General features: G+C 44.3%; 4 protein-coding genes across 7 annotated transcripts; 2 read left to right on the top strand and 2 right to left on the bottom strand.

Annotated features, from left to right (window-relative positions):
• Positions 1-5,697: 5,697 nt before the first annotated feature.
• On the top strand, positions 5,698-9,248 carry LOC101784143 (E3 ubiquitin-protein ligase At3g02290). Its single transcript, XM_004979719.2, has 5 exons — positions 5,698-6,216; positions 6,759-7,053; positions 7,635-8,037; positions 8,289-8,398; positions 8,841-9,248. The coding sequence occupies exons 2-5, from the start codon at positions 6,934-6,936 to the stop codon at positions 8,865-8,867; spliced, it is 660 nt and encodes a 219-aa protein (XP_004979776.1). The 5' UTR covers positions 5,698-6,216; positions 6,759-6,933; the 3' UTR covers positions 8,868-9,248.
• Positions 9,249-9,771: 523 nt separating this feature from the next.
• On the bottom strand, positions 9,772-10,633 carry LOC101784548 (protein SPIRAL1-like 2). Its single transcript, XM_004979721.4, has 2 exons — positions 10,280-10,633; positions 9,772-10,167 (listed from the first exon to the last, which is right to left on the bottom strand). Exons 1-2 carry the CDS (start codon positions 10,559-10,561, stop codon positions 10,084-10,086), a joined length of 366 nt encoding a protein of 121 aa, XP_004979778.1. The 5' UTR covers positions 10,562-10,633; the 3' UTR covers positions 9,772-10,083.
• Positions 10,634-12,306: 1,673 nt separating this feature from the next.
• On the bottom strand, positions 12,307-15,889 carry LOC101786288 (phosphoserine phosphatase, chloroplastic). Of its 2 annotated transcripts, none has more exons than XM_004979726.4 (8): positions 15,245-15,327; positions 14,927-15,163; positions 14,658-14,790; positions 14,470-14,577; positions 13,828-13,921; positions 13,312-13,461; positions 13,180-13,233; positions 12,307-12,687 (listed from the first exon to the last, which is right to left on the bottom strand). In XM_004979726.4, the coding sequence occupies exons 2-8, from the start codon at positions 15,150-15,152 to the stop codon at positions 12,562-12,564; spliced, it is 891 nt and encodes a 296-aa protein (XP_004979783.2). In that variant the 5' UTR covers positions 15,153-15,163; positions 15,245-15,327; the 3' UTR covers positions 12,307-12,561. The 2 variants fall into 2 exon arrangements, with proteins under 2 accessions (XP_004979783.2, XP_004979784.1); XM_004979727.4 differs by lacking the exon at positions 15,245-15,327 and adding an exon at positions 15,353-15,889 and having other exon boundaries at positions 12,311-12,687.
• Positions 15,821-20,982, top strand: LOC101785212 (putative disease resistance RPP13-like protein 3). 3 transcript variants are annotated; one of them, XM_012848523.3, is made up of 4 exons: positions 15,821-15,963; positions 16,073-17,161; positions 17,557-19,665; positions 20,412-20,982. In XM_012848523.3, exons 2-3 carry the CDS (start codon positions 16,344-16,346, stop codon positions 19,658-19,660), a joined length of 2,922 nt encoding a protein of 973 aa, XP_012703977.1. In that variant the 5' UTR covers positions 15,821-15,963; positions 16,073-16,343; the 3' UTR covers positions 19,661-19,665; positions 20,412-20,982. The 3 variants fall into 3 exon arrangements, with proteins under 3 accessions (XP_012703977.1, XP_012703979.1, XP_012703978.1); XM_012848524.3 differs by having other exon boundaries at positions 15,829-15,968; XM_012848525.2 differs by lacking the exon at positions 20,412-20,982 and having other exon boundaries at positions 17,934-18,069.
• The last annotated feature ends 294 nt before the right edge of the window (positions 20,983-21,276 follow it).

Raw genomic sequence — 21,276 nt, forward strand, 5'->3', positions numbered from 1 at the left:
CAACTTTGCCACTATGCAAAAAGAAGATTCCCCATCACATCAAACTTGCGGTACATGCATGGAGTACTAAATGTAGATGAAATCAAAAACTAATTGCCCAGTTTGTTGTACTTTGCGAGATGAATCTTTTGAGCCTAATTAGTCAATATTTGGACAATAATTCACAAATACAAACGAAACGCTACAGCGTCGCATTTATGGCAAAATGCCAATTTGGCACCTCCCAACTTGGGAAGTAAACAAGGGCTTGTGCTATTTTTCTTTTTGTTTGTGAGGACTTGTGCTGGTTTTTCTACTGCTGGTGGTTTTATAACTGTGGACCGCACGGCTTTGCTGCTTGGTGCGAGCAAGGGCAATGTTGTTTACCTACCCGGGGACAAGTTGGTCATTTCTAATTACAAGGAACAGGACAAGTAACTGAATGGAACTTTTTCCATACTTGATCAAGATGTTGTGGGCCACATTATCCGGGCATATCTCTATCTCATCATCAAATTGTTTTGTGTGAAGGCAATAACGGTTTCCACTCAGCCCGCAGTTCGAGGCCCATCCGAGGTCTAGTAAAATGGATGGATGCACCATGGCCCATGGACGAGCCAACGGTGAAAATTCTCATATCAAAGGTTAAAAGGACAGCATTGGTTAGGATGGATCACCGCTGGTTGACAGCCATGGTTAGGATGGATCACCCAGAAGCTCAATCTTCACTCCCGTGGGCTCTAGCCTTTTACCTGGGACTCGGGCAATCGACACCTGCGTACAATTTCAACAAAATTTAACCCCACTCAAATAGTGTCACATATTGAATTTTCTGAATTTCAGGATGTGATTAAAAGGAATAAATAAATAATAATTTTCTCATAATTTTAAAATTTTTACCAACATTTATTTTTCTTTACAGAAAATTAAGTATAGGAAAAATAATTGTTTATTTTTCAGAATATAATAATGATGTTCTGTGCGTGTGCATTCATGCCTGCAAAAGTTTTAAAAATATGTTTAGACGTCCAGACCCTTCTAAGAATTTTTTAGATTTTTCTGAAATTTATTCTCGTTTTCCTAGAGCTTAATCCAATTTTTGGATGGTTCTATAAATCCTTCCAGAAGCTCCCAGTCTTTTATTTGGGTTCCTTGTGTTCCAAATCATCTCCAAGAATTTTCCTGAATTTTTTGAAGCTTTCCGAGTATATTTCGTGATTTAGTTACGATTTCACGATTTTCTGGAATTGTTTTCCAATCCGAAATTAATTCCCAAAATTAGAAAAAAAGGAAATGACTCCAACCGGGCCTAAAAATACTTTTCGGTGATCTCCTTGATATCCTTTTCCCAACGCCGTAAACCTCATCTCATTTCGACAACTCTAATTCCCACAGTTCGACGCTGAACATTTGCATCTGTTAAACTCCAGCGAACTTTTTTGCGTGAACTCCAGCGAGCAAACCCGGTGAAACCGTCTGTCCTCGGCCAAAGGTGAGCACACCATTGCGTTCGTATTGTCGTTCTTGTTCTGTTTTGCTGTTCCGACGCGAGTTTAGGCCTCGTCCACGGCTATCCCTCTATCTCTTTCTTTCTTCCTCTCCGTCGCTATTTTGCGTGCTTGCTGGCCATGGCCATGCCGTGCCCCTGCACACCCAGCCGCCGTTGCTTGGCCGCGCCACCAGCCCGCCCACCGCTCGCGCTGCCGTCCCGCGCCCCTCCGCACCTCACGCGTCGCGCCCCACCACCAGCCCCGCGCTGCGCTGCCGCCGCCTGCTGACCGTCGCCGCCTCGCATGCGCCGGCCACGCCGCACCACCGATGCCCGCGGCCACTAGCTGCGCCCTCGCCCGCTGGCTCGACCACCACTGCCGGCGTCGCCCCTGGCCGGCCGCTACCAAAGGTCACAGAGTAGATCAAACTGGACGAAGAAGATGGTAGTTTTGTAGTTTAGCCCTTGAAATCTATTCAAAATTATGTTCATACCCTCGGTTTTTCGCAGTTATATCTCTGAAAGTTTCTAATCCTCATCAGCAGGTCCCTAGAGCTTCGTTAAGCCATATCTTTTACGTTTTAACTCCGTTTTGAGTGATTCTTTCGCTCGCGTGTTCGTCTTAACATGTAGATTAGTTTTGTACCGCTTTTCAGTACTGTTTATGATGATTGGTGTACTGTTTTTAATTTAGTTCTTTTGTTTGCTCTTATGTGCGTGCTCTGGATGTTTGTGCTGGATGATTGATGCGAGTAGAACGAACGTACTTCTAGGACATTCAAGAGCAAGAAGTTGAAGACATTCTGAGCAGCAACACTACTTAACGGAAGGCAAGTGTGTCCTTGTGCTTTTGTCCTAATAACTTTATTAATCACTATTGCATATGCTTGCATTTAATTTGATGGTTCCTATTAAGGCTTGCCTAGTTTTTATGATCATTCCTTATCAACCTAGGTTTATCTTTCTGTTGGGTAGCTATGCCTAGATGCTATACTTGGGTTATGGTGGTTCTAATGAACAACATGGTGAACTTATTCTATTTATGGTATGCCTTTAATACAAGATTACAATGTTTAATCGGAACATGGAGCGACCACCCAGGAAAACAGTGCAACCACAAGAATTATCATGGCTCTGATCTTGGCTAATTAATTAGAAACTCTAATATGGGGTAATCTTACTCGTGAAGAGGCAAGAGGGGCGGCGGTAGATGGGGTGTGATGCCTTGCTACTGATCCGGAAACCTTAGCGGGTTACCACTTACTAGTGAATCTTTGTAAAAGCCTCGTAGCGTCCCTATGCAATCACACCTCAGAAGTGTGGTATGTGCCTAATCAGCACCGCATGGTTGGGTCTAAAGTTCTTCTGAACTTTTATGCGACTTGTGGGTAAAGATGTGCAAGCTCTACAGAGTGTAAAAGTATGGTGCCTAATCAGCACCACATGGTTGGGTCTAAAGTTCTTTTGAACTTTTACACGACTTGTGGGTAAAGATGTGCAACCTCTGCAAAGTGTAAAACTGATCGATCAGCCGTGCTCACGGTCAAGAGCGGCCTGGACCCTCACATGATTAATATACTTGAAAATGGATTTAAATCGTGGTTTATGCTATGATTATGGTTATGCCATATGCTTATGGCTTATGTTTATATTAATTGTTGGTTGGTATATACTTGTACTTTAGTAATCTGGTGCTAATAAAAGTTGACCAACTAAAAATGCTTAATGCAATCAACCAGTGAGCCTTTTCTTATTTAAGCCTTGCATTCATATTCTCCTCACACTTGCTGAGTACGACATATGCTCACTCTTGTTATAACCAACATTGCTTAGAAGAAGAAGCTACTATGAAGTTGTTGTGAAGATGGTGATGAGTTCTAGGCGTACGCAGCCCCCAGTCGATTGCATGTGATGTTTGGAGCCTTCGTTTCCAAGATTAATGCAGTTTGGAGCCTCTGTTTCTAGGATTAAGCTGTGTATCTCTGATGGTTTCGTAAGTCTTTATTTCCTTTACGTGATACTGTTGCTGTTATTCACTTATGATGTCACTGTATGTATGAAACTTGATCCTGACATACATATAGGTAGCACTTGATTCAACAAATAGCCCAAACCAGAGTAAACACAAAGCAAAAGGCGCCGCCAATGGCACTAATACTACCTCTCCAGCTATGGTCTCAAGGCTCTGGAAAGCCGGCACCATGGCTGTCTTCCCATTGTCCTACTTGATCGACACCTGCAAGAATCCAACGAGCCAATCAATCAACCCAGCGTCCAGTTCCATAGTTAATTTGTTAGTTGTGACCCTGACATCGAATGCAGAGGCAACGCACCTGCTTCCGGGTCCTCTCGTCGGAGGAGGTGACAAAGATGTCGCAGGGCGGCTTGAAGGCGCCGATGATGTAATTCTGGATAAGGAAGAGCGGAAATCAGAGTGGGATCTACCGTGGCTCTGCCGTCCTAAGGCGTAAAGATGCCATCTTGGAGGGGAACGAGTCAAGTACTAGCAAGCAGCCAAGATCAGATGCGATGTGCGTTGGTTACCATGGGTGCTTCTGAGTCTGGGGAATCGAATCCTGGGGCAATCCCGCAGTAGGCAGCCAAGGAGGGCCGCCGGCGCCGGGGAAGGAGAGGATCACCGGCGAATCAGCAGCACTGCAGCGGTCAAAGGGGGAAATAGGGGGGAATCGATCGATGGGCTTACTGATGCTTTCCGAGAGTTGTGCATGGGCCTGCTATGTGGGCCGTTTATCCGGCTTCCGTGATGGGCTTTAAACCACAGGAAGTCGAAGTCTCAGTTTTTTGGATGAGACAGTGCAGCCCATGTATATAGGTAAGGAAACTGAGGATGCCCACGGCATGTTCACCTAGTTTGGGGGAAAAAACTAATTTTAAAAAAATTGCAAGGAAACAAAATAAAAGTACCACCACGGCACTAAATAAATAAAAGAAAGAATTTCGAATCATTGTAAAATGGAAAGCACCTTGATGTCAAGTTACTTGGGAGGAGAAATTATGTTTCTTTTCGAGTAGACATGCTCGGTGGAGTAAATATTGTAGAATTCACCGAAGATTTGTTAAATAAATTCATGAAAATACAAGCATCCGTGGTGAGCCTGGGATACGGCGCATAGTACCTACCACAACAGAGTCAAACCAAATGAGCCACTCTTGTCATCTTAGATTTTTTTTTATTAATCTAAATAGCCCTTTCGATAACACTAAATATAATTGTGAAAATTCCTTCTAAAGAATGTCATGATTCCTTATGTGCCATCTAAAACTTCAAACTCCCTCCTATGCTATTCGTTTAATTTTGCCCTTCCCTGTTTGCTATCGACGTGGCTTCAGTCAGTTGCAAGGGCCGTCACAGCACTGGTTCTTGTCAGGTTTTCATGGTAATAGCGATGCCACCTCTTGTGCTTAGTGTTGACCAATTCCATGAGTTGATGGGTCAAGATGTGGTCGCCGGCCGGCTGTCATTAGATGGTCAGTGAAACAAGTGACGGAGTGCAGCTAGTAAATTTTTTTTGATTTTTACACAAAAGTTCAAGCTGTTCAGTACCCCGCGTGAAAGATTAAAGTTTCCATTTTTGGATCCTTGAGTCTGATGTGGATAGGAAAATTTCCAGAGTTTGGAAAGGTTACATTAATTTTATATGTACAAATTTACCTAAGCTAGTTAAACATTTTGATGATTGTAATTTAGTCCGATTAGAAGGTTATTTGGGGATGTTTGGTTCTTTAGTCCGAACTAAAGTTTCTGTCGCATCAAATCTTCGAAGGCTAATTAGAAGAACTAGATATGAGTTAATTATAAAACTAATTACACAGATGAAGGCTAATTCGCGAGACGAATTTATTAAACCTAATTAATTCATGATTAGTACATATTTATTGTAGCATCACATTATCAAATCATGGACTAAGATCCATCTCGCAAATTACCCTCCATCTGTGCAATTAATTTTATAATTAATTTATATTTAATACTCTACCTTTTTCGTGGGACTGGAATTTTAGAACCAGAGAACCTTTTAACCTTGGGCTCAGCCATCGAACCGTGGGCCCCTCGATCCCCCACGTCATCTCATGACGCCACGTCGCCACAGCGCGCTGCCACTCCACTGTCCACTCTACCCCCACCGCCCACGGCACGCCGCAATGCCGCATGATGAAGCTCCCTCCACCTCACATGGTGATCGCTCGACACGCGTCGGTGCCCACCCCACCAAATCCTTCCCTCCGATGTCCTCCCTCTCCTCCCCTGTTCCTAGAGCCGCCGCGCCGACGCGAGGAAGGAGCGAAGCAAGAGAATCTCACCTCACCTCACCACCACCCTCCCCCCGCGGACGCAGTCAACGCGGGAGCCGCAGCCTCGTCTCCTCCCCACCTTCCCGTCGCCGTCGGCGCCGCTGCCACCGCACCGGCGCGGTGCGTACCGGGTCCGCGGGCCTCTCGCGAAGGCACCCGATAAGCCGCCTCCACCTATAATAAACGAGCAAACAAGGCAGGCGACAGCAGGAACCGCGCCGGCCGGCCGAATCCACCGAAGCGCGCCCCCAATCTCATCTGGCCGCCTGCCCGACACGCTGGGATCTTCCTTTCCTTAGCCTATCGGTCAACGCCGCGGATTTTATTCCTCTTCCCCTCTTCCCCTTCCTTCCTTTCCTTCCTTCCCCCGGGGCTCCGGAGGTTTCCGTAAACCCGTCGTCCGTCGCCGCGCGCCCCCCTCTTCTTTCTCGCAGGTGAATCCTGAATCCGCCGTTTCCCCTTCTCGTTCGTTCCTCTTTCTTTCCCCGGATCTCGCCTTCGCTCGTCGGTTCTTGATTTCGCTGGGGACGTGCGTATTGGGGTTGCGTGGGGGAGGCGGGGTAGTCGGGAAAGGTAGGATTTTGATTTGTTTGGGGGGGAATCTCCGGTGAGCTTCGTTGCGTCATGGTGGGATTTTTCAGGGAGGCGAGATTCTCGTGATGTACGATTGAATGATTTCATTGATAAACACTGGAATCGATTGGGGTGCAGCCGGCCTGATGATTTTCAATTTTTTTTGCGTCAAATGGGATGAATTGTGGTGTTGCGTTACCAATCTGAGCTGTCTGTTCTGTCACGGATACCGTGGGATGGGGATTATGGGGGTGGGATTTTGGGGCTCGTTTAGCACAAGCTTTGCGTCCAAGTCTTATCTTGCAGAACGATGAAACTTTGTTGTCAGTTTCAGATATTTTTGTGTGCATGTCCTGCCAACACTTGCTGTGAAATGACCTTATTTTCTGCCTGCCATTGATAGGTATCGACGACCAACTCCTTCATTCCTACGTCCCTCAGCACAGCAGCGACCAAATTGGGATTTTTGGGGGCATTCGGATTGTGCATCAGTTTGCTGCCTTTGAGCATTTGGTACCTGGTCGGCTGGACTCGAGGAGTTCTGCTTAAGGAACTCCTCTGTGAGGTTTCCTTGGATTATGGGAGCTTTCTGTTCTTGCCTGCAACCCGATTATTCCGACGACCATGGGAACCACACGTCCTCGGCGTTTAGGAACTGTGTGTGCCTCAGATGTTTTACCCAGCAGCTCATCAATGCGGTATGCTGTTCTCACCTTGTTTGCTTGATTTCTTACACACTGAATTTTGTTCTAGTGAGTACTGACTAGTGAGCAAATGCTGTAGTTAGGATGAGAAACATTAGCTGATATTTCTGAATTCAGTTGATCGGTGCAACAAAGGTAGCCATCATTGTACATTGTGAATATAGAACTTTATTAAGTGTTTCAATTAAACCCAAATATGCGATGGTATCCTGTGTGAATATTTCAAAAGAAAATGATGCAATGTGATATTTGTCCGGAGGAATGAATTCGTGACAACTTATGTAGCATAATGTTCTCATTGGTAATATTATGTTTCTTGTTTTGGTAGCTGTCCGAAATTGATGATCATACTCTATACTAATGTGCACTGTTCCTCAGTTATTACTGTAGTAACAGATGTGTTTTATCCTAAATATAGGTGTGTTTGTCTGATAGCAAGCATGGGGAAATCATACAAAAAACAAATGTTACACTTTATCATACTGGTTTACTCTCTGATAGAATAAATAACTTATGTAAATTGAGTTTATACAGGTAGGAAATATTTGCATTTTAATCTTCTCTCTTGTTTTCAGTACACTGTTTTATTCCGAGCTGGAGCAGTTCATTCTGTATCTCAAGCTATAGAAGCCACTCCTGTTGATTCAGCTGAAAGTTCCTTTGATACATATCGTTCACCCCCAAGACCGCTGCCCTATGATGATCCACGATTTTCACCTCCTGCTCGTAACTGGTTAAGGCATGAAACCCCAAGCCATTCCCCAGAGGAGTCAGAACCACTTCGAGCAAATGATGATGAGGAGGAAATGGAGACACCAAGTAGAATAGACAAGGCAAGTAAAACAAACTATGACACAAAAATGAAGATATGCAGCTCTGCTTATGGAGATAAGGTGCCACCCAAGGAACATGGAAGTTACTTTAGCTACTTTTCCCCAACTGCTGAAGATGAAGATGTCTGCCCAACCTGTCTTGACGGTATTATTACATTACTTAACTTTTATCTTCAGTATGTTGGAAAGGTGTTTAGTAGTTTGCAAAATGATAACTAAATTTCCTGAAGTATGTGGTAAACAGATTTTTCATTACATCCCTGCAACAATACTAGATTCTTGCCAGTTAATGGAAATGTGATGTTGAGAGTAACTTTGTATGAGCATCACATTTTTCTCTCAACATTTTATACTCGTATTCTCACTATTCTTATATGAAACATAACTACAATGCAGATTATACTTCTGAGAATCCTAGGATAGTAATGCAGTGCTCACACCATTTCCACCTTGGCTGTATTTATGAATGGATGGAAAGAAGTGAGGCATGCCCTGTATGTGGAAAGGTAATTTGGTTGCTTTATCCTTGTAATTTATTATTACCACATCTTAAGTATTTTGCATTTTCTGCTATGAAGTCACTAGCCTGAATTTACTCCTTTAGTCTGCATGTTATGTTGTTGGAATTGTATAAAACTAAACTGAAATACGTCGCCAGAAACCTGTAGAAAAGTGGCCTTGGGATGATAATGTGTGCATTACGAATTTGATGCAGATCTTTTTTTAAGTCAGAATTATGCCCACTCACTGCATTTTGACTATTTAATAATTAAAAAGCTAAAGAAGTATGACAGTTGTTGTGTCTGATTTTCGTTGATTAGTAAGCTGGCCTGTAAGCAGTAACCTCCAATAAATGAAATGCGTATAGCTGATGGCTCTAATTATTTTTTCACACTATTTTTCTTGGATGGACTATTAATTGACCTCCCACTTTGTAATCCAATGCAGAAAATGGAATTTGACGAGACAACTTAATCATCTGGCTGGAGTCTACATCTTGGATTAACAACCTCATATGGCGGTCTGAAAACACAGGTGGTCTAGCCGCAGCAAGCTCTCTGTAAATACACCCTGTAAATATTGAATCGGTATTGCGCTCTTTGCCATACCAGTGTTCTTGAAATTCTGGATCGGTGCACATAGACATTCTTTTACGATTTCTTCCAAATAGTCAGAAGGTGAAGGTTTCCCCTTCACCTGTCTGCGCCCCTGCCTCGACAAGGCTTAGAGGCGCTGTGTTTCTCGGTGATAGCATCATCGGAAAGCTGTAAATTCACGACCTATGTTGATATAATCATATGAAGGCCCACGGTTCGGTTCTGGTGGTGGTTGCAATAATTATTTGGCTTCGGATAATGACATTCTGGCATTGTAGATCGAATTTGTGACGCTTTTGCTTCTGCGGTGTTGCAAATTGTGATCCATTGGTGATAGATCAGAAGTGAGTGTACTTTGATGGAGTACTATTGAGATGCTCCCCTTTTTCTTGTCTCCTTTTCGCGGCTTCTGCGATGCACGTTTGTTAAAATCCATGGGTTTATTCTGAAGATGGCGTGCCTTGTTTGTAAGCTAAAATGGTCCTTCAGTTGCTCCATCCTTTTGAAGCCAAGAAGGTCCTTATGTTCACCTGAGACGTTCTATGTATCGGGGAAACTAGTTGTGCTGAAATTTCCACTCTGCAGTACCTGCTAGGTGGTGAGGGGCCATAAAGAATTCTGCCTATAGGTGACATGTGACATCTTATTTCAGAAGACCTGGCAGGTTAAAAAGTTGGAAGCTGAAGTAATTACTCCATTTATGCAGAGTGTGCACCTGCAGTACTATTTATCCATCGGCTAGTGCATGGACAATGTCAAGCTTTCACAGAAGCTGGATCATATGAGTAATTTAACACTTGGATAAAAATTCTGATGAACCAAACCCAAGAACAGGCAAGGCTTGTTGCTGACGGAAGGATGGGTCAGTTTTTGACACTCATACAAGCAGAGCTACAGGTCACAGAAAGGGTACTGATGAGACAGACAGCAATGAAGAAGGTTACAGAGATACACGCGGGTCAATTCTCTTGGAAATTAACCGTGGAACAAGCAGGTTACGATGAGCTACTGAAATCAAGCATGCGAAGTAGACGGCGTTCTCGAGCGAGCTCAGCTCTGAAGTAGCCTGAACCGGGGAAGCTGCCATCAGCCCATCACTTGCCGGCGCCGCCGCCGAAGAGGTAGTCGAGCGACGAGCCGCCGCCGGGCGCGGCGTGCACCTTGGTCGACGGGCGGTCCTGTCATGCGCACCATGGCGATCGTCGACGATGTGTCGATGTCAGCAAAAAGATATTGGGTGCATAACAAGTTCAGAAACTTGAGAAGAAGCGAGAGCCGGCGGCGGCTGACCGTGAGGAAGTTGCCGCAGTTCTGCCCCTGCGCCCGGAAGTAGTTGTTGGTCTGGCTGCCACGGACGCCGGCCGGGATCCCCTTCAGCTTCTCATCGTCGTGGCCCGCCGCCGCCGCCGCCGCCGTCACCCTCTGCTCATCCGCCGCGGTCGCCGTCACCCTCTGCTCATCCGCCGCGGCCGCCGGCTTGGCGCGCGCCGCGGGGGCCTCGTCGCCGCCGCCGAACAGGTAGTTCAGCGAGCTCTGCCCGCCGCCGTAGCTCACGCCCCGCCCACGCCCCATCCTCCAAGCTACCTTCTTGCAGTTCTAGGGGAGGAAGATGAAGTGGCTGTGCAATGCCACCGTTGCTCGCCGGAGGGTCTTGCTATTAATAGAAGAAGGGAGCGCGCGAGCGCCGCCGACGCGCCGCCGCATCGTGGCCGTCGGTTTGGGCATCTCAGGGGATCGGACGGCGAGGAGCCCGCGGGGCGTGGCGTCGGTGGCGGTGGGGCCCGCGCGGGCGGCGATGTGGAAGTTTCCACTTCGGTTGGCGGCGCGTCGCCATGATTAGGAGATGATGGGAGGGAGGGGGTGTTTCGGTGGCTCCATTGATCGACCGACCCCGGCCGGCTTTGGTTGGTGCATGGCGCGTGAAAGAGAGATGAATGAACGTTCCGGCGCAAATTAGTCCCAAATCGTACGAAACCCGGAGTGATTTGGATTTCGAAAACTCTTCATCCGAAGCAAGGCATCGACGTGAACTGTGAGCACGAGTTTTTGCAAAAAAGAAAAGAAACATTGGTCATACTCTCTTGCACTTCAATCCCTTTGTTATATATATAGATCTTTAGTAACTACAGCAAGGATGATATTCAGCCAGCTTATCAGCCACCAAATAGTGTTTTTCTCTCACAACAAATCAGCCGTTTCAGCTTTTCAGCCGGCTTATAAGCTGAAGCGAGCAGGCCAATGGCCACATAGTTAACTGGGCTGTCGAGAGCCTTTTCCTTTTCCTGTTTCAAGAGGATTCTCGTTTCAAAACTCTTCTCCTTCAAGCAAGCCCTTGATCTAAACAAAAGTTTTTAAAAAAAATTAAAAAGAGCCACTAGTAGTTGCGCACTTTTGTCAGTTTGTACCCCTGTGTGCTCCTCAAAACGCGTCTATATACTTCTCAAAAAAAGAAGACAAATATATAGCCATGCCGTTTTAAAATTTTGCTTTGAATATTGATGGCCAAAACTAAATGTGGCGACCGCACGTATCTCAAAACGACAATCCCTTCTAGCTAGACTGGGGTGTTCATCCATGGCTGCCATTTTCGCCATGCTATATAGCAGCTCCAGTAACAAAGATAACTGAAGCATATACATGGTGTTGCCTCTTCAATTGTTTGTTCTCGATCGACACTCTTAATTTTTTCTACTACTATTAGTGAAACTCAAGTGGGGTAATTTTTTCTACTACTATTAGTGAAACTCAAGTGGGGTACCAATGTATGAATGATGGTGCTAGTGCTACACACATATTGCAAAAGACAAAGAGGTGGCATCTCTTTGATGGTCATGAGCCACTGCACTGTAGTGGACTGCAGGATAGTTTGATACGGCAGGTGCAAAGCTGATGAGTCTCGAACTAAAGCACAATCAGTGGCTGATAGCTTGTGGTTGGAGTAAAGCATCCGAGACCAAAGAGGCTGGCCACAAGTTGGAGAAAGGGATGTGGCATCTGCTGCTAACTACAGCTACTACCATACATCTCTATCCATCTGTTGCAACCACAAGGTTCTTCCCAGAGTTAGGTATACCGTGGCAAAAAAAAAAAGAATATAAAAAAGCAGATAATGGAAAAGGAAAAAAAAAGTAGAGAGAGAGCAAAAGATAAAGAAAAAAGAAATAAAGGCACGCTGCATTAGGTCAGATGGAGGAATCCATGGCTTAATGATCCTGACTAACGCAAAGGCCATTGTAACGCACAATACATCATTATGTTTTAAGATACGCACTGTTTGACAGAGAGGTCCACAACCTTTGCATAAACCAAAGGTGTGATTCAGCACTTCAAATGTGATGCAATTCATTAATTTCATACTCAACAGTTGCTTAAAAGATACTTCAATCACAATATCAGAACAGTTCAGGACCATCCAAAAAAAGTGGGATGAAATAACAAATACTTACAAGCAACCAGATAGTTCAGCTAAATCCAATAATTGCTACTGAAATCTACAGCTTGAAATGTGGCTGCAATTATTTCACCGCTCAGCATCAAAAATGGAAGGTTCAGAATTGCGGTAAGTAGTCAACTTATGGCAACTTGGTAATTAGCTCTTCAAAGTCGGAAACAACCCAGTCGGCTTCTGCTGCAACTGGCTCCCTCAACTGAACACCGGCGTAACAGATAAACAAGTCTGCTCCACCAGGTTGCCGGGCCTGCAAAGACACGGGCAAATTAATGTAGCTGTATACATTGTTTTATGCTACAGTATTGTAACTAAATTGCTATACACAGATAGATCAGTAGCTTCTCATATCACTAAGTTGCATACGCCATTCTCTAATTATTTCCTTTGCTGAAATATTCACTAAAGAAGAGCTGCCAGGTGTAAATAGCCTAAAAACAAGTTTTTTTGGAGTTTGGACAGGCCAAGAGCAAAACTAACTCTTTGACTCACTCATTGCTACATCAAGATAAATTATATTTTGGTCCCACCATATGAACAGCAGAATCAACATTATGAGATCTGACTGAAAAACACAAAAGTGAAATGTTTTGGCGAGTTGCATGCCTCATCAATCAATCAACAAGGAAGCAACTTTTTGACCATATAAATGTAGATAACTTCCCTTTACCCAATAAAACATTGTCATTCTACACATCTATTGTCAAGATAGATATTTCAAAGGCATCATCCAGTCATATACCTCAAGATCAGTTGCACCATCTCCAATCATAATGACCGTCTTGTAGCCGTAGTTCTGAACACAAAGAAAGAAGGTCAGCAAGGTGGATAAGAAGTAGAAAATGCAACCAAAAGCTATACAGTTTAACTAGACCTGTTTTATTTGCTGCACTGCTTGTGCTTTTCCCCCACTGCGTGAAGTGGGCTCTGTGGGATCAAATCCAGCATACTCCCCAGAAGTTCCAAAGAGAACTTGGTTTGCAATTATGTTTTCAGCAGGAATACCAAGCTCAGATGCCACAGGCTGTAGAAAAGGCAAACAAAAAACCGATGAGTTCTTAATGGAATCATTTAAAAATAACACATAGATAAAAAAAAAATCACATGCCCACAATATTAAAAAAGTTCCGCGCTACAAATATAGTCTAGTTGTGTTAAAGAAATTGTACGTATTTAGATTTTCTAGCAGAAGATGCATCCTTGTTTGTTATTACAATGAACAAACAATATATTTCTAACAAACAATAAAACCCCAAAGTGAAGTTTGCTCCAACTTCATAATAATACAAGCACAAAATTTCAATATCTTATAAAAGGCAGCAAAAATGAACCATGGTATGATATTACAGGACTACCGAAGTGGTGCTGTAGAGTGGAATAATGTACTTACCTTGATCATTTGTCGGAAGCCTCCTGACACAAGGAACACATCAGTATTGTTAGCTTTTAGCTTCTTAACCAAATCAGCCATTCCTGGAGAAATCCTGCAAATAAAAGATCACTGCTTTTGCTAATTCTGTCATTGGATAAAGAAAATGAATAATTCTTTTATGTAAGTCGCAGTTACTTCTGTTGCAGTGTGGGAAAAAAATGTTGAATGAGTTCTATCTTGGTTTTGCACTGTAGTCAGAAAAATTTTAGGGCATCATTACATAAGGCATAAGTCAAATTAGCCAAAAAGTGATACTTTTGTTGGTTCAATATAGCTACAGTTTTCTTCTGGGCCTAAAAATTGAAAATGGGTAAAAACAATTGGCATCCCAAAGCAATTTATTTTTTTTAACGAACCCCAAAGCACGTTCTTTTTTGTTTTTAAATGAACCCAAAAGCACTTTCTGTTCTAGAAGCTCAGAGTCAGATATAAGGGGTTAAACGGACAAAGGACAAACACCTATAGCACATATCCACTATTTCCGAAAGATAAATAGCAGAAGTACAGAATCTAATATGATCCAAAATAGGAAGGAGAAACACTGCACTGAAATACTATCTACTATCTAGATCAACAGAAGTTAGGACTAGGCAAGCATACCTTGGCGGCCTCTTCACCAAGCACTCCTCAATTTGGGAGAGAGATGGCTTGATTAAAGACAGCCTGGCTGCCAGAGCCTCCTCAAATGGAACAGTCCCTGTCATTGCTCTGGCAACAATAAGGCAATGTCAGATCTTCTGATGAAATTAACAAACCAGATGAATAAACCTACACAATGGAGAATTTACTTCGCTGTCCATTCGGCAACAGCTTTTCCTGCCCCACAGAAATCGGCAAGCTCGTCGATACCCTCATCCTGGATGACTGTGCTATCGACATCGAAACACACTGCATCGGCATTCTGCAATGTCTCGATAACCCCTGAAAACACGTAGACAAGCAATACAAGCAAGTTACTCCCAACTCACGGTGTAGCTACTAACTCTGAGACTGACACTGATCAGCTGTTCTACCTTAAACACCTCTGGAAGGCTTTGAATAAGAAAAAAGGAACAACCTTTGGAGGGCTGGCGATTGGCCAGAACAGCCGTGCCACCGTCCTTGGAGACCTCCAGTGCTGCTGCCACTAAACCACGGCTCTTGCAAACCTTAGCAGAGCGAAACAGCGGGCTTGCAAACCGAACAGCCACTTTCGAAGCCGGTGGCGGCCGAGCGGTGGCGGACGACCAACGAACAGGCAGCAAACTTCCCGGGCCTGCGCGCGCTCCGATCAGGCCGGCCATACCATACGCACCTGGCAAAGCAGACGAGGCAACAAATGAGCTCAATGACCCAAAGTGCGCGCTCGTGCTCAGTGGCACAAAGCGTCGAACACCTCGCGCGCGTGCCGGCAAGCCCGACCCGCGGGGCGGATTCTGGCGGGAAGGCAGGCGGAAGGATACGGAGGGGAGGAAGCAGGGCGAAGAACGGATCACTAGCTCACCTGGGCCAGAAGATTCCAAGGGGAGGGATGAACGCGCGGCGCCGCCACTCCGGCCCGTAGGAATCGCCGAGACCAACCGGTGGGTGTTGGTGCCTTGGTGGTGGCAAACGTTGCTGTCCACCCACCTACCCCCCTCCTCGACGCCGCCACTATCGCCCAGTGACATGTGGGCCCGACCATCCCGTGGGCCTACATGCAACCACCTCCCACTCCACTCGTCCTGACGCGAGGCGACGAGAGAGCGGCGCCGCCGCGCGGCGGGGCTCGGCGGCGGCGCAGCGACGGCGTGGCCCGGGTCGCTTTTTGGTATCCTCCCAGTCCCAACCAATCTCCATCTCCCCCCGGCTCCCCCAACCGGACGCGGGTTTGATTTTTCTTGCCTGCCCCCGCATTCGCGCCTCCACGTAGCGACCTCGTTGACTGAGGCGGGGATTCGGTCGGGTGATTCCGTATCCCCCTTCTCCTCGCCTCCGATTGGCGCCGCCAGCTCCTTTCTCCGAGCCTCCGTGCATCGCATTTCCTCGCTGCCGGCCCACCGCAGGAGGAGGAGGCGGCGGTCTCCGTTCCCTTTGCGAGGCCGCGAGCGCGGGGCGCTCGAGCGACGCCAGGAGGTGCCGTGCGTACTTCCCTTGGCTTCTCATCGATTTTGATTTCTGTATAGAGTTTGGTTTGGGAATTTGGGGATGGGGTGTTGATTTCTGTACATTTCTGAAATTGCAGGAACCATCTAGCAGATCGTCGGGGGGAAACACAGTCAGCTGTTCTCTGCTCCTGATGGGCCTACTCTGATATCTCTGACACTTTGAAAGCTTGCAATTTTCGATTTTTCGTGGATACCTGAAATTACTGTCTGGATCAAGCAAATATGGGTAGCAGCAACTCAGCAAGCAGTTAACTATAGCAGCTCTATTGGTTCTTGACTGATCTAGCAACATACAGTTGCTCGGTAGGTTGTCAGATTATCGATTCCTCTGAAGCAAAGGAAGCAGAAATGGATGGGATCATGGTGAGTGCCGCGACGGGGGTGATGAGCTCCCTCCTCGCCAAGCTCGCTGACCTGCTGAGGGAGGACTACCAGATGCAGAAGGGCATGAGGCGTGAGATCAGCTTCCTCCAGGACGAGCTGAGCAGCATGAACGTGCTCCTCGAGAGGCTGGCCGACATGGAGGTGCTTGATCTGCAGACGAGGGAGTGGATGAACCAGGTGAGGGAGATGTCATACGACATCGAGGACTGTGTCGACGACTACATGCGCCAGCTGCGCAGCGGACCGCAGAGGCCTAGTGGAGTCATGGGGTTCTTCTTGGGGTATCTTCAGAGAGTGAAGGAACTTGTTACCGGCCATGAGACTGCCGAGCAGATTCAGGAGCTCAGGGATCGCATTGTCGAGGCGGGACACAGAAGGAAGAGGTACAAGATTGATGATGCAGTTAATTCCTCTAGCGTTAATGTTGTGCCTGTTGACCGTCGGTTGCCAGCTCTCTATGCGGAATTGGGAGGCCTTGTTGGTACCAGTGTTCCCATAGATGAGATCATCAAGCTACTTGGTGATGGGGAGCAGGGGATGAAGGTAGTGTCTATTGTTGGGTGTGGAGGATTAGGAAAGACTACCATAGCGAATCAGGTTTACCGAAAGGTTGCTGAGCAATTTGATTGCCAAGCTTTTGTGTCATTGTCCCAAAATCCTGACATGGTGATGATATTTCGGTCCATACTATCACAAGTAAAGAAGGATGACTGCGACGGTACCAGCCTTAGTGACAAGGAATTGCTTATTAGTGAGTTGAGGGATTTCCTAAAGGACAAGAGGTATCTTAAATTTACTTTATCTTGCTTGGATACTCTTTGGCTTTTTCTGTCCAAGCAAATTCTCTAAACATTCTTTCAGTTAGTTAGTATTTTTATGATTTATATCTGCACTGAAGCATTATTTCAAGTTACCACCAGTTATAATGACCTTTTATTATCATGTCACAAGTCAGATATGAACCGATACATCAAATTGTCAAGATTCTCCTGAAATTAGCATTCCTGTTCTTATATAGGAATTCAATTACAACAAACACTAGGAATTAAATTCTCCATAATATATTAAGTTAGGACTATGAATGGTGATACGAGGCTTTATCACACTTTCCTCACTATACCATGCATATATCAGTCTAGGGTTTTCAACTGAGTCATAGCTTTATCTTGTTTTATAGGTATTTTATTGTAATTGATGATATATGGAGCACCCAAGTGTGGAACACGATCAGATTTGCTTTGTTTGAGAATACTTATGACAGTAGAATAATAGTGACAACAAGAATTCGTACTGTTGCCAGGTCATGTTCCTCCCCTCACTATGACCTTGTATACGAATTACAGATGCTAAATGAATATGACTCTAAAAGGCTATTCTTTAGAAGAATTTTTGGCTCTGAGGATAAATGCCCTCACCAACTAAATGAGGTGTCAATTGAAATAATTAGGAAATGTGGTGGTTTACCATTGGCAATCATTACTATGGCTAGTTTGTTGACCACTAAATCATATAGCAGAGCTGACTGGTTAAAGGTTTGTAATTCTATTGGTTCAGGACTTGAGAAAAATTGGGATGTAGAAGAAATGAACACAATACTTTCTCTCAGTTATAACCATCTTCCTCACCATTTAAGGACATGTTTACTATATCTAAGTATGCTTCCAGAAGATTATGTGATCAAGAGGGATTATTTGGTAAGAAGGTGGGTAGCAGAAGGATTCATCAGTGCACATGGTGGAAGGAAGTTAGAGGATGAAGGTGAATGCTATTTTAATGAACTTATAAACAGAAGCTTGATTCAACCAGTAGATTACCAGTATGATGGTAGAGTACATTCATGCCGGGTGCATGATATGATTCTTGATTTCATTACATGCAAGGCAGTTCAAGAAAATTTCATCTCTATCATTACTGAAAGAAAACAAATGTTGGCCTCACAAGTCAAAGTTCACCGACTCTCACTAGACTACCATAGTCAAGAACTTGTGACATCATATTCCATGGTTACTACTCATGTGAGATCTCTGAATATTTTCAGATACTCTGAAAAAATGCATCCTCTTTCAGACTTTCAGGCCCTGAGAGTGCTTGATCTAGATGGTAACGAAAATTTTGATAGCTCTTATCTTGAAGATGTGGGGAAGTTGTTTCAGCTAAGATACCTCCGAATTAAAGCAAGCAATATCATTGCACTTCCAGAACAAATAGGAGAGCTGCAGTTTATGGTTGTATTGGATCTTCTAAACTGTCCTAATATAAGTGAATTGCCTGCAAGTATTGTTAAACTTCGGTGTTTGAAATGGTTAATTGCTCATCGTGTCAGACTGCCAGAGGGAATTGGGAACATGCAAGCCCTAGAGTTTCTGTCACTTATAGTTGTGGACTACACTACCTCAATAACCATGTTACAAGAGCTGGGCAGCTTGACCAAATTGAGAACTCTTGGATTGGATTGGCGCGTTGGTACCCAGCATAGGGATAAAAATATATATACCGATAATCTGGTTTTATTGCTAGGAAAATTAGGCAGGTCCAATCTTCAATATTTAACGCTCATAAGTCCCTGGTCGCTAGACTTCTTACTGGACTCTTGGTCCCCAGTTCCTCATCTCCTTCAGGAATTAGGGATCAAAGGATGGTACCTCAGCAAGGTTCCTGCATGGATGGCCTCCCTCACCAATCTCACTTACCTAGACATTGAGGTTAAAGATTCACAGGAAACACTCAAAATCCTTGGGGATTTTCCTTCCTTACTATTCCTAAAGTTACACTCTAATATAGGTGGCCCTTGGGCAAGTTGCATCGTTTCCAGCAGCAGCTTCCAATGTCTGAAGAAGTTCAACTTTAGCGGTTGGACAAGTCTGATGTTCGAAGGAGGAGCCATGCCAATGCTCGATACTCTTGAATTCCAAATCATAGCGCACGAGGCACAAAATTCAAGGAGATTTGGTCATCCTGATCGTGGCATCCGCTACCTCTCTGCCCTTAGGAAGCTCATTGTCAATATCCACTGTCAAGGTGCAAGAATTGAAGAGGTGGAAGCATTAGAGGCTGCTATTCGAATTGGAGCCAGCATGCTTCCTAACCACCCTAAACCTGCTTTACACAGGTTTCAGGTTGCAGAGATGATAAAAGATGATGCAGGTATAGAAATGCAGGGGCATGAGGAGGATAAGAAGAAGCTTTCAACCCCAGCCTGGTTCTTCTTCAACACTTCAGGGCTAGGAGTTGGACAAGAAATGACTTCGAGTCCTGGTTTGGATCTTCTTCAAGACGGCTAACTAAGGTATTGACCAATGGGCACTACATTCATTTTTCATGTTCTTGTGCTAGCCATGGATGTCCATTCTAATATAGCTTTGCACTTTATTTACTAATCTGACATTGTGCGAGATCTTTTAGTCTACCTTTGTGTATACCTTTTTTCTTCAATATCTGGTTATCAATTCCGACAGCATATAATTCCCTCCAGCAGGTCTTGCTGGTTGTTTTATTTAACCTTTTTTTCCATTTCAATAAGAAAACTATTGACTTAAATATGTGATGGTGTACGTACTACTGTTTATTTGAATGGAAGCAAATTTTATTTTAAAGCATTAAAAAATATCAGTGACTCTAGTTTCTTCTCCTGTCCAGGTAATGGTTGTTGCAATGGCATATTTAAATATCAGTTCATATAAGCTTTGGCCAATTGGCCTCTATTTATAGATCCATAACCTTTTAGAAATGGGATTTCACTCTTAAAGTTCTAAATTTACTGTTATTTTCAGTGTTTTTTATTTATATGACCTTATAAAGTTATATATTTTGAAAGTGATCCTTGCTAAACATCATCTCACCAGTCAATAAAATATTCTAAGCTGAATGGAAATTACTCACAAAAGACATTGTCAATAACCTCATCAATGTATAAGCTCCATGCAAAGATTTTGTTTTTTTCTCTCCAACAGACAATGCTCCTTTGTTAACTTTCTAGAGTTTGAGATGGTAAAAAACTAGTTCTCATGGCCGCACATCAATCTGTGCTTGCAGAATGAGGTCAGGAGTCTGGGAAATAGGCAGAGCTCGCTTGAACTCAGCAGCCCTTTGGTACAGCTTCTTCAATGGCTTCTGCAGCAGCTTCTGTTGTAGCTGTACCAAACGCTAAAACTCTTAACAGCTTCACTAGTGAAGCCAGACTGAAGTCGCCTGAGAAAATAAACTGGGTGGTTGGAGCTGAAAAAAATGGCTCCTACTGGCTTCCTCTGTCCCTGCATTAACACGTGAGACTGGTTCACCCAATTATTTCAGAATTGGAGTGCATGACAGGTTTCTGAAACCTATCTCTTTATTGCTGGAAGAAACCTTACTTAATGGCAGCTGCCAGAAGTTCTTGTTATGTCTCATAAATATAGGTGCGCAATGCGCATAAACTTTTTTTTCTTAATAGCACTTATATGATCATAACTTTTGTATATTTGCGAATCCACATGTTTAACATTCTGTACAAATGCATCATATTTGTGAATGTTTGAACTGACAGCCATTGAGCTGGACTTGCATCAAGCTTCGGCTGTTTTGAAACCTTGGTTAATAGATTTACTTCACATGAAGCTTTTGCTCCTGGACATGGACAAGTGTATTATTGATATAGTACTTCAAGAGATACTGAACTTGCCACCCTTCTATTCACAGAAATATAACCAAGGCAAGCAACACTGTTCTGATGCTTCCTTTGGTTAACCTTGTAGTATTTATTGCATTTGTGGTATTTGTTCATCTGCCTGCGTTGAATAGTCAAGTCCCTGACAAAGGGGGCTTGATTATTCTTCTTCTTGTTGCATGATTAAACAAGCTCGAACCGGCATTTCTTCGACCATGCCATGCTTAGCACTGTTCTGAAATGATAAAGATACTA

Source organism: Setaria italica, chromosome VIII (assembly GCF_000263155.2).
Source record: "Setaria italica strain Yugu1 chromosome VIII, Setaria_italica_v2.0, whole genome shotgun sequence".
Classification (NCBI taxonomy): Eukaryota; Viridiplantae; Streptophyta; class Magnoliopsida; order Poales; family Poaceae; genus Setaria; species Setaria italica.